Raw genomic sequence first — 15178 nt, 5'->3', positions numbered from 1 at the left:
AACTGCCTCGTGCTACCTGCAGCATGTTTACCGCAGGTGAGATTTTTAAAAGAATTAAGACATTTCATAGTTTGTTCTCACCTGTCATCCGTTATGAAAGGTTGAGCAAAAAAACTCTTCACATCAAGAAATGCTTAAAGCGTTAAATAAAAATTTTATATGATCTCCCAAGCTACACAGTACTGACCCGCTGCTTGCCTTTGCACTTGCCAGGCTGGGAATCCTCTGAGGTTTGCAGCCATAAGTTTTACAAAGAGCCAGTCTAACCTAGTAGTCTTTTTTTTTTTTTTCCAAGTGGATCAACAACTCGGACTTCACAGCTCCTTGCTGATGAGAAACTAATAATGGTGCTAGGTGTCTCTCTGCTCTAATTTTAAAGACTTGTTTCCATGACCACAACGTAGCATCAAATCTCATGGAACAGTATTTCTTTTGAAGCTTATATTTCCCCCAAAGCACCAAGCCTTTACTTTTCTTAGGGCTGTCCTACTGCTTGCCTTGCTGGTTTGTATTAGGTTTTCCTGTGTCTTATTCCAAGCTTGCTTTTTTCTTTTTGAACTGATCCCACTCCCACATAAACACCTCCAAATTAATGAGTAGCCTTTCAACTGACTTTGTTTGGGGAGCGCACGCTTTAGGTGTGGAAAGCCTCTAATTTCACCTTGGTGATCTTATAAATCAATCCATCCTCCAACTTTTTAATAAAGGGCAAGAAATGTAATTTTACAGCAATTTAAATCATGGACAAAGTCCAAATTTTTAAAATAGAATAATAACTTGGCTGCTTACGCTTTATTCTCAGCCATGACACTCGGAAAACCACATACTCAAATATAACCCAAAGGATGCTTAAAATACACTGGAACAGCAGAAGGAATCTGTTCAGGTGCCAGCTGGAAAACGACGGCTCTGGCCTGAAGAGAATTATCCGTGAGGGTTGCCATTTTTGAGACTAAAATAAAGATGTAATGGGGGGGCGGGGGAGGGCAGCCAAACTCACCTATTCAAAGAGTGTTTGTAAAAATTATGATGATTTTTCTTCTCCTTTTCCCTCAGCAACCGCACCTGGACATCACTCCTTCCCCCCACCCGCCCCCCTCAGACAACCATGGCGGGGTTTTCCACCACTTGGGGGCTTAGAAACTCCGGGACAGCGGCAACAGCGGGCTGTGAGCGGGGAAGGCCTGACAGGGTCGGCTCCCACCCCTGCTGCGCCCCGCCGGGCCCGTAGCCCCCGCAGCGCCGCTGGCGGCCGGCAGGGGGCGCACTCCGCTTGCGGGCGGCCGGGCGGCGGCGGCGGCGCTGTTCGAGAAACTTCCGGAAACAGCCGGCCGGACGTGACGCCACGTCGCTGACGCAGCTTCCTGTTTGCGGCTGAGGTGAGCTGCCGCCGTTGCCGTCGTTCCGGGCTGCTGGCGGGGAGGGTGGCGGCCGCGCTGCGGAGGCACCGGGACGGGTGAGTGTCCCGGGACGGGCCTGGCCTCGCTCGGGGGAGGGGATGGGGGCAGCGGGAGGGGGATGGAGCGGGCGCCGGTTTCTGGGCCAGGCCTGGGTTCGTAGCGGCGGTGTTGCTGGTAACGGGGCCTGGGCTGCCGCCGCCATGCTGCGCGCCGGGGGACCGGCAGTGGGGCCTCCCCCGCGGGGAGTGCGAAGCTCTGCCGGCCTCGGCGTCTCCTTCGCCTCGTGGAGGTGCGTGGCCTGGGCGGGCGGAGCGGGGCGTGCGTGGGCAGCGGGGCGGGCGGTGGGGATCTCCGGCGTTCGAGGGCGGGCGGGGAGGGAGCCGCCCCCCGGGCGCCGTGGCTGCCTTGGGCTTCCCCCGTACGTCGGAGCGGAGGAGATATAGCTTGGGATCCCTGGGCCGTATGGTCCCCGGTCGGATTTGTCTTCTGTGTGCCGCCAGCAGAGAGGACCTAGGGGAAAAAAAACCCGCATTTGCATTTTCGCTTGCGGAGGTTTCAGTTACAAAAAGGTGAGGGAGAGCATCAGTTCACCGTCTCGTTTTGAGTGTTTTGAACAGACCTTTTACTTAAATTCTTTTTTTTTCACAACATACAGCTTGTAAACTGAAGGTACTTTCCCCCCCCTGGTAGAAGTAGTTCAGTTAAATTCTGTTTTGTGTTTATTATCTCAGTGGGGTCAGTAGTAAGGATTGCTGTGGTTGAAGGCGGTAGTGGTCAGGTGTTTAGAACTCGCTGTTGCCAAGTTCCAAACTGAGTCGAAGACTGTTGCTGGCAGGTAAGGAACATAGTTTGTTGTCAGTATTTGCTAGACTTCTGAGGGGGCGGGAGCTGGGAAGTGAAGTTATTTATGAGCAGCGTTGATGTTTGTAGCAACACTTTATGCTGTGTTACGGTTTTATTGTTAGAGCTCTGCTTGGCTGCTGGAAACTTGTACTGCAGGCTTGAGCCATTTTAATGAAGGCATTAGAAAAGGTTATTCAAAATACTGAGCAAATTTGTTTTGAATCCTGATAATAATCAACTCTTGTTTGGTTCTCATTTGGAAACAGTAGCATCATAGATAGCAATGTAACATGCAAATGGTCAAGCTTGTGACATTGCACAGTCAGTCAGTGATCAAGCCCTGAGATTTTAGGATGTAAAGTGTCAAAAAGTGATAAGAACAAGGTGTTGACACAGAGCGAACAGCTGGAATAAAACTAGGCTCTGTCTCTCTGGTCCTCTGAGGTTGCAGTTACTGCTGCCTGCTGACCTTAATTTTTGTTTACTCTTTGGAGAGATCCTTGTACTCTAGTTAGGAGGGATTTTATGTTCAGCTGATGATCAAGAGCCTAGTGGTTAAAGTACCATTTAGTTTGCTGGATTATGTTGTCAAAGAAGATTTGTTTGCACCAGTGAGTAAATGTATTTACAGATCTTGTCTCTGATTACTTTTCTATGTTTTTTTGGTTTTGTTTTTTTTTCTTTTGTTTTAAACAGCCAAAATGGTAACTAGTGCTTTATTCTAGTCTAACTTTGTTTCCCCCTCTTGGCTCTCATGCTGCCCGTTCAGTGGAGAGCAAGGAACTGTTCAAAATGGAAGATAATTTGTGATTAAATTTTCTTAAATAATCTCAGAGAGTGGAGAAGAAATTTAAATTGTCACTTTTACTGGCAGTACTGTTTAATATAATAATAATTTCTCTATGTGTAAACTGCAAAGTTCCCCTTGTTCTCCATCAGATTTGTCTTTTTAGCACTTGTGCTATCTAACTATAGCACATTCTTACCAAAACAGATTTTCTTTCTGGTATTTTCTTCTGTCTTTACTAGATTGATGCAGTTTGCTGATTTATTTTGGCTGGACTTTGAGGTAAAGCATGCAAGGCTTCACTCTTGTGTGACACAGAATTTTTAGTTGGAGGGATAATATGTTTTGCTGTTTAGTTTTTTAATAGATATATAAACTTGTTGCTACCTACTGTATTGTTTCTTTCCTGCACTAGAAATTTTGGAATGTACATGGAGAAGCAAAACAATTTACGTTAAATAATTACCTCAATAATAAAGATATATGAGTTCCTAATAGTATTTGGGCTGTTCTGAGGAAAGAAATACCTGTGTGTTTGGTTTTTTTTTTAACTGTAAAACTTTCAGGACTCCTACATCTGTACAGCTGTGCTTAACGCATTGGTGCAGTTAGATCTGTGAGCTGAGGTCGCACGGGCTGAGGGTCATGACTGTGTTTTATTGTGAGTCCAGAAGCATTGAAGTTCTAGGCTGGAATTGATTGAAACGTCACACCAGCTTGAACAGACCGAGTGCAGCCGCCCGTGTTAGTTGTGTTCAGCTCTTGTGCTGCTGGCTATAGAAGATAGTGCATCTCGATCATGTCGGTACACTGGACTTACAAACTTGAGCGGACTATCTGTTTCTTGCCATATAAATAGTGACGTTCTGAAGGCAATGTATTGCCTTAATTTTCAACTTAGTTGTGTGAGGTTTAATATTCTGGTATTTTGCTCCTTAAGTAGGAAGTGCTCCATTTCTCTAATAGCATTTATAAAGAACCTCGTCAGCTCTGTCCTGAAAACGTTTTCTGACAACAGCTTTTCCTTTGTCTTGATTTATTCCAGGAATGGAATGATTAGTGAGAAATTACGTAGCTTTGTCAAAACTTTTTTGATCTTATATATGATGATTGTTTATTTCAACATAGATTTAGATGAAAATTTTAGTTGATGATATTAAACAAATTCTATTTTCTTGGTTGTTGAAGGAAATGCTACATTTGAATGGATGTTAGATTTTTCTTAAGTTTAGACTTAACAGAAGTATTATTCTGCTTCTGTTTATTTAGCTGCTAGGGAAGAAATAATTAATGCATATGAATTTCACTCCTGCTGTTATTAGTCGTAGGTTTCATCTGTGTTTTCTATTTGTTCCGAGTAAGTACTGAAATCCCCCGATATTAGTGAGGACTCAGCACTTAACAAGGGTCTTAGAGCTTATGTAGTAATTCTGAAGCCGTTCATAGCTATATGGCAGCCAGTTTCTGTTAAAACTTTAATTCTTTTGATTAGAGTAAATTACTTTCTGTCTAAAAATCTAATCTGAATCTATGACAGCCTGTCATCATTGTTCTGAAAAAGAAATTTGCATTTACTTTAATGTAACATTTTTTTTTTCTGGTTGGCTTAAGTAAAATTATCATGACTCCAAAAACTACTTCAGGGGAAGTGTGTAGAAAGTTTAAACTGTTTTCTTTCCCCTGAAGGATCATCTGGTTGTATGTGATTGTTTGGCTGAAACTTTCTGGACCCGATCTTTGCCAGTTGAGGATTTCACTGTTTTTAATCACTTAATCAAACACAGATCATACATTTTTTAAAATGAGTTAGGAATATTTTTACTTTCTGTAAAAAAGCCTTTTATGGTTAGTTTTAGGAGGGTACCAGTGTTCAAGATAGTTGTATGACACAATTCCAAATTTGGACACCTGGGTAGTTGTGTTTTGGAAAAATGCCCCTTTGCTTTAAGGAGAGATTGTGAATAAGTACCCCTTGATTTAAGGCATGCTCACAGATCAGGTAGATAAGCAGTAGAGTATCAGCCAAGGGTGTGAAGGTAGCCTAGTCACTGACCTACTTCCTTTCCCAGTTTTTGTTAACTAGTTTACCTGTCTTTCACGGATGAAGATTTTCTATTTCTTCTGTTTCTATTTTTTGTAGGTTAAATGTTTTTTAGTGGTTTCTTACTTGTTGCCCTCTTCAGACTTTCCGCGTGCCAGACAGTAATATAGACCAGAAAGAGTCCTGTAGTTCTTCCCACAGTTGTGTCTTGCTGTTCTTGGGGAGGAGAGGAATGGACAGGGTGCTTTGTAACTTCTTGCCTTGAGGAAGTGAGTGACCCCTGTACAGGTGGCTCTTTTTTGGTTGTGGTTTTTTTTTTTTTTTGTTTTGTTTTGTGGCTTTTTTTTTTTATGGAACACAAACTGCAAGGTAAAGCAATCAGCTTGGCTACCTTTTCCCCTTTATGAACAGCATCCTTTCATATAATAATCACTGTAGTCAAATCCACTTTGTTTTCTAACATGGAAACAGGATGTTTAGTGTAAACAGGAGATTAAGCTAAGCTTTTTGGAATGTTCATTTTATTAGATTCATCTCATGGGGATGCTGTGGTAGTATTAATGTAATGAGTATAAACATTGCTATTTAAGTGCATTTTATTAACTTTAATTATATGGTAAATTTACATTTTTCCATGAAAGAATATGTTTCAGAACCTGTAAAGTTAAACTGTGACAGCTTTTCTAAGCTTAGGTTAGTAGAAGTAAAGAATACTGAGGTTTTTAATATCCTTTAGTCTGTACCACAGCGTGTATATATATCAGTGGGAAGAAAAGTTTAATGTTGGTGCATTATTTAAATGTATTGGTCAGATTAATTAATCACAAACTTTATACAGGGTTTCTTGCTCTGTATGATTGCACTCACCAGAATTAAGGTAATTTTCTTTTGGTTCCTTAGCATTCTTAAACTTCCTCTTATAAAGATCCTTCTGGTTTATAGTGCGGGCATTTTTATGTTAGCACTTGTACAGTGCTTGCACAGTGGACCTTTGCTAGTTCAGCCAAGGGACTGCTCATGGTCTCAGCTCAGTTACGTACAGCACATCCCAGATATTGTTAGAACTGACAAAGATCTCTTCATTTTATTTGGGATTTGGCCAAGATTTTGGGACTTGTATGGCTTTCTGTGTTGCTGAGTTGTACTAGGTAAGATTGTTGCCTGAGTGATGTTCTGCTCTGAAGCCTTGTGGTATGAGATTTGTCTTTTTTTGGTTAGGACGTAGGATGACACCAGAAGGCAGTTTCTATAACCAGTGTGTGTGTGTTAAAGGCAGTGGCCTCTTCAAGCCAGTGAGCGCTCCTTGAGCCACTGGTACAAATGTGTCCTGGAAGCCTTGTCAAACAGTGCTTTATGGTTGATCTTTATTTACCCTTCTTTTAGATGGGTAACTTGGAGAGATATAGGCAAGTAGTTACAATTCATGGATTACATTGAAATCCACAGCTTGCGAGCAAATGAAGTGACTGAACTTCATCTGAAATCTGTTACTTTAAGACTGAAAATATTTGTGTATGTCTCTAAATTTATGGTACTGTAAATAATGAAAATCTTAGCAAAGGTGTCTTAGCTATATAAAAATCAAATGAGGAAATACTAGAAAACTTTGAAAGTGTGTGTGTTGCTTGGCATTCTTTGTGTGGCCCTGAATCCACAACGGTATTAATGCTACTGTAGTCTGGTTCATATTTTGAAGTAGTGTAAAATTGTATCAGGTCCAGTTGACATACTACTTTTTAATAAAACTCCTTGAATGTGAAAAATTGTACTTTTTTTAGTCATAGGGTGCAATGCCCAAACATCCTCGAGTGTGTACGTAATCTATTAACATACCAGAGACATCTCTAAATCGCTCAGTTGCTGTTGAGCAGGTCAGGCGCAAGCTGGAGCCGAACTGGGATTCAGAACAGGGTATTCTTCCAGTGTCGCGAGCAGGATGCAATCTTTTAGCTACGTTCTTAGAAAGCGGGCAGGTACTAGGAATTGGATGGCTGTGCAGTTTGCTTAGGATGTTGATGACTGGCTGCTTCTGTGAATTACATGAATCAGGAATTTGGAACTCCATCTCCCTCTACCCAGGTGACTGCACTAGTCACTAAGCTTGAGCTATTCTGGCATGTTTCAGGACACTCTGTGCTGCCCTGCTGCTTCATAGCCAGAAATAGATAACTTTTTCTGACTAGGCTGACTGCAAAGGTTGCGTGCCCCTTGCTGTCTGAATTCTGTCCTGACTGATTTAAGATTTTATTGTTCGGATACCTTCTTCCCTTCTGTATTTAGTTATGTGTGCTGCTTTGTCATCCTGGCAGGTTGTGCATCTGATAACTTTTTCTCTTTTCTTTGTCATCTGATCTTATAAAAGTTTATTGCTCTCTACGTATCTGTCTTCTGTAATTCTTCTCATGTCTTTTATGTAGCTGAGCACTTTGCTGTAAAGACAGTTTATGAGCTGGGTTTCAAGATAACTCTAAACTGACCTGACTTAGGGCTGTGCTGTAAGAGGGATGTCCCAGGCCTGGTCACGTACTCCTTTCAGTTGTCTTGTGTCGGTAGGAGCATTCAGGGCTTCTGCTCAGTAAGCCAGAATAAAGCTGACTTCTCCTGTGATGACTGAGAAATCTACAAGCTATGGAAACTTTTAGTTCACATGAACATTTGGGTGTTTGATTTGTTCATGCTCCAAAGAAGGAGTTAGAGTAGCTGATAGAATCCTATAAACATAGAGCAAGTAACTTTAGATTTTTGCAAGCAAACACAAAGGCTGTGTTTGCTCTTTCCTCTGGAGTTTTTTTGCTTGTTTTTTCTTCTGAGACTTTGAAGATTTTCTGTGGTTGGAGGCGAGAAATTAGCTAATGTGGTCTGGCTTCCTGTGGCTTTGGAAAAAACCCTCATGAGTGCCTAGTTAATGAGCCTTGCTTGTGAATTTAGAGACAATTTGTTTGACAGATTTGGGGTTGGAATAAGATTTTTGTCATGTCATTTTGGTTAGGACGGTTGAGTATTTCTGCCTTTCATTTTGCAGGAAGGTATATGGTTTGCTGCTTTGAATTATCTGGGTGCTTTGACCATGCAGATTCCTACTAGCCTTTAAAAAAAAATAAAATCAGTAGTTTTATCAGCTGTTTTCTGTTTTGTTACAAGTTGATGGTGTTTTTTTCTTGAGTGAATGTTTTTTTTCTTGGAAAGATTGGAGGCAGAGGTCTTCTCTAGTTTTTGAGTGGTTGTTGGGTTGGTGTTTTTTTTTTTTTTTCATTACTGGATGTTGAGCAAAAGTCTAAGTATTTTTAAGGGGCTAAATGTTAGCTGATACTGTTTCATGTTTTTTGATGCTTTACTTAAGCTGGACAAAAAAAAGCTGCAAATGAATTTTCTTAATGTAAACATTGCATACAGGAACAAAGTTCCTATGATAACTTAAATTGTAGTGGTGCAGTTCATGCTTTATGGTAACTAGCAGATAGAAATAATGATTAATTGGAGATGAACTCTTCCTGTCACATGAATGTTTGATTAAGGGAAGGAGAATATAAACAGTTTCTTTTCTTTAGAGAGCTGTTGGCTTCTCTTAATTCCAGACTTTATATTAGTGGCAAGTAAAAGCTGAACAGTAACACACTCGCAAAAGAATAGAATATGCAACCTGCTGACACTTCTTTGAAACAAATAATTCCTCTGTTCTTAGATAAGTTACTTTTTAGGGTCAGAGTAATCTAGTAAGTGCTAGTCATGTAGCCTCAGCATTCATTTTTGGCCCCACCTTCAGGCTTCTGTTATTTAGGATATATTGGTAAATTTATTGAATCTGAACTTAGAACACTGCAGCACTGTTTTTAAACAAACAGCTAAAGTGTTTAAAGAAATACATGTCGAAATCAATATGACTACCAGTGTGCACAAAGTTCTCTAGGAAAAGATGTGATTTACTTTTTTCATCTAAGTTGCTTTTCCTACCTGCTTCTTCCAGTTAGAAGCTTGAGTTTTGAATTTTACCTCTAAGATACCTGCCTAAATTGAGAGGAGTGCTAATGCAAGTCTTGAATTTAAGAAAAAAAGGAGAATATGGAAAAAACTACTTAACAGTATGGTATGTGCTCTTAATGCGTTGTGGCTTCCTGCTGCTAGCTTACTGGTTTTAGGCTAGTATCTCTTGTTAGGAGGGGCTCTGACATCTAAGCCTAAGTCTGACTCATACTAGATTTCACACATATTTCCCCCCCCCGATTTCTTCCCGTAAACTATGTGTTCCATATATGCTATTACTCATAAGGATTGGCTACAGGATTTGATAACATACTTAACCCATCCTAACCATACTCCTCACCTGTTTATTCATAGAGCTGTTCTCTTAATCAGTGTTTGGGAAACAGCAAAACTAGTGAGGCTGGTTGATAGCAAATATTCTGGGATATTTTTGGTAACTATATGTTTACATATTGTACCCTGCCATTACTCTATTAGTATTGGCATTCTTAATGGTCATTTTAATGCATGTCTCCCAACTTCCCTTGGTGTTGGTCACAATATTAACTATACCCTTACTATTTTTTTCAGTGTGAAGGTTTTTACTTTTTTTTTTTCAGTGTGAAGGTTTTTACTTTTTTTTTTTCAGTGTGAAGGTTTTTACTTTTTTTTTTTCAGTGTGAAGGTTTTTACTTTTTTTTTTTCAGTGTGGAGGTTTCTTCAAAGGGCAGAGTCAATTAGAGGTCTGTTTACCTGCTACACTTTAATTTTGTAAGTGTTTGTGGAACCATATGATTAACTAGATTGCTAAAACCGCCTATTTTAAAAACATGTAGCTCCTCAAATACATTTTTTTTCTGTAAGTAGTTTGGAGGGGGGAGGTAGCATGGCAGGGTATCTCTTAAACTGGTTTTGTCATTTGAGGAAATATGTGTGTAACCACATCCCTAATTAAAGTTAATTAAGCTTTAACCTACAACAGCAGTGTATTTTGAAGATGTACCAATCTATTTTAAAAGGAAGTATCTCTTTAATGTTTGTATCCCAGGATGTTGAAAGATACATGTAATACTAGTACAATAAATTAATTTCATAATATTCCACTGGGCTATATCACACTTGATTCTTTCAGCATTTATGTGAAAGAACATGAAAATGAGACTTTGTCTGGGCTGAAATCAAAAACACTAAAAGGCTTGAGGGAGAGGGGGAAGTGATTTCAAAGAATTTTTGTTCTTGATGCACAGGATAAGAAAGTGTGACATACAGTGCTGTATTGTTATGTTCTAAGTATATTTGAGTGACTTTGCCTGCAATGAGTTGATAAGTCATTGAAAAGATCAGTGTTGCCTTGTTCATAAAACTTGAGATGAGCCAGCAGCAATGGCAGGATGGAAGGGTGGTTGGAAGTTTTGCCAGAATGGAGACCTGTTACAGTGGTGGGAAGAAGAAGCCTTTGCATGAAGAGATGAAATGTTCTTGAAATTGTTAGAAAGATTCTTTAAGCTTAGTGGTCATCTATTTGAAGTAGTGGAACTGTTCCTTGTAACTATTCTCTAATATCAACAAGAAACTGTCTGTATTTAAATTGAGTAGGGCAAATGCTTTTTATTCTAATTTGTACATTTCTTAGGACTCTTGTGAAAACTTTATTTTCTTGTACTAAGAAACACAAGGTGCTTCTGTACTTGAGTTGGTTGGTTAACCTTGTGGTGTGAGCAGTCTTGCCTGGCTATGTATTTTATGGTGGTAAACATAAATTTCTAAACATTTGAATTTTTAAAAACAAGCAGTTCTCTTGGATCAGGTTTGGTACTGGAAGATACTAGGCTCCTACCTGACTTTTATGAAGTAACATTACTGGACAAGCTTCATTTACAAGTTCTTGTTATTACAGGACTTGAAAGACTCAGCTGTTGTTAACAAAACTACTGAAACATGGTGGATTACTATGAAGTTTTGGGGGTGCAAAAGCATGCCTCAGCAGAAGATATTAGAAAAGCGTAAGTATCATTGGTCTGTGTGTGTGTATATATGTATATAAAAGTTATATATTTTAAGGAACAAATATAATCACGTGGTTTCTGGATTCTCACTTTGTTGTCAATGTTAGGATGAGTAGTAGTCATCTGAGGTGATACCTTTGCTAACACAGAAATATTCAGTGTTCTGATGAAAAAGGATTTGTTCATTTTTATGAAATTGGGAAAAGAATCCTGAGTACTGCTAAAGTGAAAATGCTGTCAGTCACTGTTTTTTGATCACTGTTAAATACACTTCTGTACAAGTGTGTCTCCAAACTTGGTATGGTCCAGGCAGTGACAGCTCCTTCTTCTATGGCTGAATTGCAGTAACTAGTCTTCCCGTCCATTTGCAGAGGTGCTTTTTCAAAGTTCTTACAAGTATTTGGCATGTTGCTTTTTTGGATACTAGCTCTTTCTTAACATGAGGTCTGGTTTCTGTGTTTAGATTTTGATGGACTGAACATCTGTTACAATTTTAAAAAAAATGATACTTTAAATTAGAAGTGTTCAAAGGAATTAAATACAGTTCTTTGTTTAGATTTACTATTTATGTACTGTTTTAAGATGGGTGTTTGTAACATTTTCATAGGATAGCGTTTACTTTTCAAGAAACAATTGGGAGGAAGCATTCTTGTAGTACATGTTTATAGTATACCAAAACTGTCTGACAGAAATTGCAGTTTCAAGTGACCTGGAAATACAGTGTTTCTTTCTTGCCTTCTCCTAGGTGCCTGAGCTTGCTTAATCAAATTGCACTAGTGCGTGGAAGTTTGATTTGTGTTTTTTTCCCCTCGTTCTTTTGCGCTTTCCTGCACATACTGCTTTGTCAACTCAAATGTTTGAACTGTGATCTTGTATAACTCGGTTATAGTTAAATAAAAAAGTTGTATAATAGTTATTTCTTCATTTCAGAGTAAAATGTCCTCTATTTTCCTTCCATTTAGGTACCATAAACTGGCATTAAAATGGCACCCTGATAAAAATCCAGATAATAAAGAAGAGGCAGAACGGCAATTTAAACAAGTAGCTGAGGCCTATGAAGTTTTGTCAGATGGTAGGTATTTTAAAAGGGCTCCTGAACTGCAGGTCTCTAGTCTGGATATCAGACTGAAAATGCTGATGTATGATGCTTTAAGGGGATATTTTAACTTTGGTTTACAATCCAACTCAGCTACTTCCTTTTCAAAAGAAAGGAGAGAGAAAGAATCTCGCAGATAAGACAGAATAAACAGAAATTTTGAAACAAAAAATTCGGGACCTTTCTAGATGAGTAACCAAACCAGTTTCCTTCCAGAAATTGAAATCCTGCTTACCAGGCCCTCTTCAGAAACTTCTAGAGAGATATCTGTGAATACCAAGATTCATTTTATCTTGGGAGGTAAAGCCAATGTTACTGTCGCTATAGGGGAATTATTGTGTTTATGCAACAAAAATCAGGCTAGAAGACTCTGAAGTATCTGCTTCTGGGCCTGCTGCTTCTAGTTCTTGTAAGAGTAAACTAGTCTTGACAAAGCCCAAGCATACTGTAAACCTTGCTGAAAATTTGGATTGCATTTGGGTGAATTCCATAAATTCAGTCATCTGTGATACTGAGGCGAGTGTTTATATTTTGAACTGTTCTAAAACAGTTGCTTAGTCTGACCCATGTAGTGCAGGAGTTCAGCTTATAGTTCACCCATATAATTTTCGTTCAAAAGTATCATTAACTTTTGCTAGTGTTCTGGCAAAAGCAGTCTGAATCATAACAAAGTGATTTAAGCTACTTTGATTATTTTCCCCTGTAATTGACTGCAGCTGTCTGTATGCTATTTCTGAAGTGTCCTTGATTTCACCTGAGACCAGTGAGCATGGGAAAGCTATATTTAAAGCACTAGCAGCATCTAGATTACCTTTCAGAATTTGGCCTGGTTTATCAAGCTGCAGTCTTGTACACCCTCTTTCTTTTGTTGGTTTTGATACTTAATTGACATGTGAGAAACAGAACTTAATTTATGGGCAGTTCGTTGTATGCTTGTCTTTCAATTTAACCATCTTAAGCAAATTTTTTGAGCAAGATAAAAATAGGATACTGGTCTGGTTGTTACACAGACCTTTAAGTTCTCTGGAAACAGTACACTGCTAGAATTTTAGAGTATCTTCTGAAAATGCTGTCTGTTTTTGAATCTAGACCAAATCCTAAGTTACTGGTATCTTAACAATCATTTGTGCAGCATGGGTATTTGAATCCTGAGTGTCTGAGAGGCAATCAGCTGTTCTGCAGACTTAATGACATTTTCTGACACCATTACAGGCTTGAATGAAGAGAGTTTTTGTCAGAAGAATAGTTTTGTAAGGGGTTATATAAGCAAAGACTGTCAAAATTGGGTGATCACAGAACACGCTTCCCTTGTGGTTTCAAGAACGGTATATTTTTCAAGATGAACTTCGGGCTTTGTGAGCCTTCAGGTCTTCCTCGCTGTTTCCTGCTCCTTCTGACAATTTGTCTACCTTACTGCTTTGTTCATTTTTCACTGGTGGGTGGGATAACTTTCTTTCTTTAAAAATTGTGTTCCATAAAGGCAGTACGGGTAACGTGGGGATGTGTGTGTGTAAACCTGTTGCAAGTTTCCGTTATTTATAGATGATGATCAATATATAAAATTTTAATTCCCGTTAGTCGGAAGTGTTTTACTTTTCAGCAGCTGTTTGAGGTAACTGCACGTTCTTTCAGTGATGCTATTTAAATTTCAAAAACATCTTTCACTGAAGAGATTCCAGTGGGAATAGTGTGTTAAGAGTCTAAAATCAGATGCCCTGACTGGTTTTTGGCTGATGCTTCCACAGCAGTGCATGCAAAATAAGCTGACTGTCTGCCTCTTTAAGCTCTTCAGGTCCCCTTCCAGTACCAACAGTGCAGTCTGATCTTAAGTAGTATTGCAGAATTAATTTTTCTCTCCTTTTTCATGGGTACTGGAAGGCTGGTCTGCAGTGAAATTAAGAGCAAGCCATTCCATGTCTTCTAAAATAATAGAGAGCTTGAGTTTGCAGTTTGAGCAAAATCCTTCAATGGCATTTTTTTAATATCACTTCATTCCCATCTATTAAACTAGAAGTGATTATAATTAATTTGAGGGGTTCTGCAGTCACTTATGCAGACTCTGTCCTTCCTTTCTCATAACTGTCATGATGTGCTTGGTCTTGTGCAATAAAAGGAAAAGAGGCAATGGTCAAGGTTTGCAACAAGAGAAATTCTGGTTGGATAGAGGGAAGAAAATGCTTACAATGAGAATGCTTGAGCACTGGGACTGTTGTCCAGGGAGACTGTGGAATATTCTTTTCTTGGAGATTGATGAGATATCAGGGCTTTAACCAGGCAAGTTTTGACCAGCTTTGAGATTAGACTTATTTGAAGGAGAAGGTTGAATTCCAGAGGTCCTTTACAACCTAAAGCTTGTTATCGTGCCTATGTACAGGTAAAGATTGTAGTATTCTTTTTAAAGGCAAATTTCCTTGTGAAGTTTGTCCTTATACCAGAATTTTTTTCTGATACAGCAGGACCTGAGCTTCTACAACTAAATGGTAATAAGTCTAAAGTTTAGCACCTGTTTTTTCTGAACCTAAACTGCTTTGTCCATCCTCAAAAAAAACGTTCACCAGTTACATGCCAGAACTTTCTTAAATAAACTAGCCTTGAGAAAATGTATACCTGAGACTACCAGTTAAGTCTTCTTAGTTTTCTCAAAATTCAATGTGCCTATTTACTGACATGATGTACAATTTCTCGTTGTAGCTAAAAAACGTGACATCTATGACAGATATGGAAAAGAAGGCTTAATAAATGGAGGCGGAGGTATGTCGACAACTATCAATTCTTTGCTCTCTCTATTCTGGTGGAAAGCTGTTTTCTGCAGCTTTCTTTTTAAGGCAGGAATCTGTAAATGCCTATACTAAGACCTAAAATGTAATCTTCTGAAAATTGAAATTATAATTGTTTTTACAATTTTTTCTAGTTGTAAGAGCTATTACTGATATCTGGAAACAGAGAAAAGAGAATTAATTATAAAAAATATTGTGTGTACTTAACTTGAGTGATATCTGAAAGGGAAAGAGACATTTATAGATATGTTTATTTTTAAACGATTCA

General features: G+C 39.0%; 1 protein-coding gene across 7 annotated transcripts in view; it reads left to right on the top strand.

Moving 5' to 3' along the window:
- Positions 1–1313: 1313 nt before the first annotated feature.
- The window catches only part of DNAJB6 (DnaJ heat shock protein family (Hsp40) member B6), a 64299-nt gene continuing 50434 nt past the window's right edge, over positions 1314–15178 (top strand). For 4 of the 7 annotated variants that reach the window (XM_054189559.1, XM_054189556.1, XM_054189561.1 and 1 more), the window contains exons 1-4: positions 1314–1456; positions 10929–11034; positions 12000–12109; positions 14825–14884. In XM_054189559.1, coding sequence (XP_054045534.1) covers positions 10970–11034; positions 12000–12109; positions 14825–14884 — 235 coding nt within the window. In that variant the 5' untranslated portion in view covers positions 1314–1456; positions 10929–10969. Of the gene's footprint in view, positions 1457–9035; positions 9156–9738; positions 9803–10928; positions 11035–11999; positions 12110–12306; positions 12434–14824; positions 14885–15178 lie in introns of those variants that run through there. The other 3 variants (XM_054189557.1, XM_054189558.1, XM_054189560.1) reach the window with 3 other exon arrangements.

The sequence above is a fragment of the Rissa tridactyla genome, chromosome 2 (assembly GCF_028500815.1).
Source record: "Rissa tridactyla isolate bRisTri1 chromosome 2, bRisTri1.patW.cur.20221130, whole genome shotgun sequence".
NCBI lineage: Eukaryota > Metazoa > Chordata > Aves > Charadriiformes > Laridae > Rissa > Rissa tridactyla.
The sequence above is the reverse complement of the archived record's forward strand: the minus strand, read 5'-3'. Positions and strand labels throughout refer to the sequence as shown.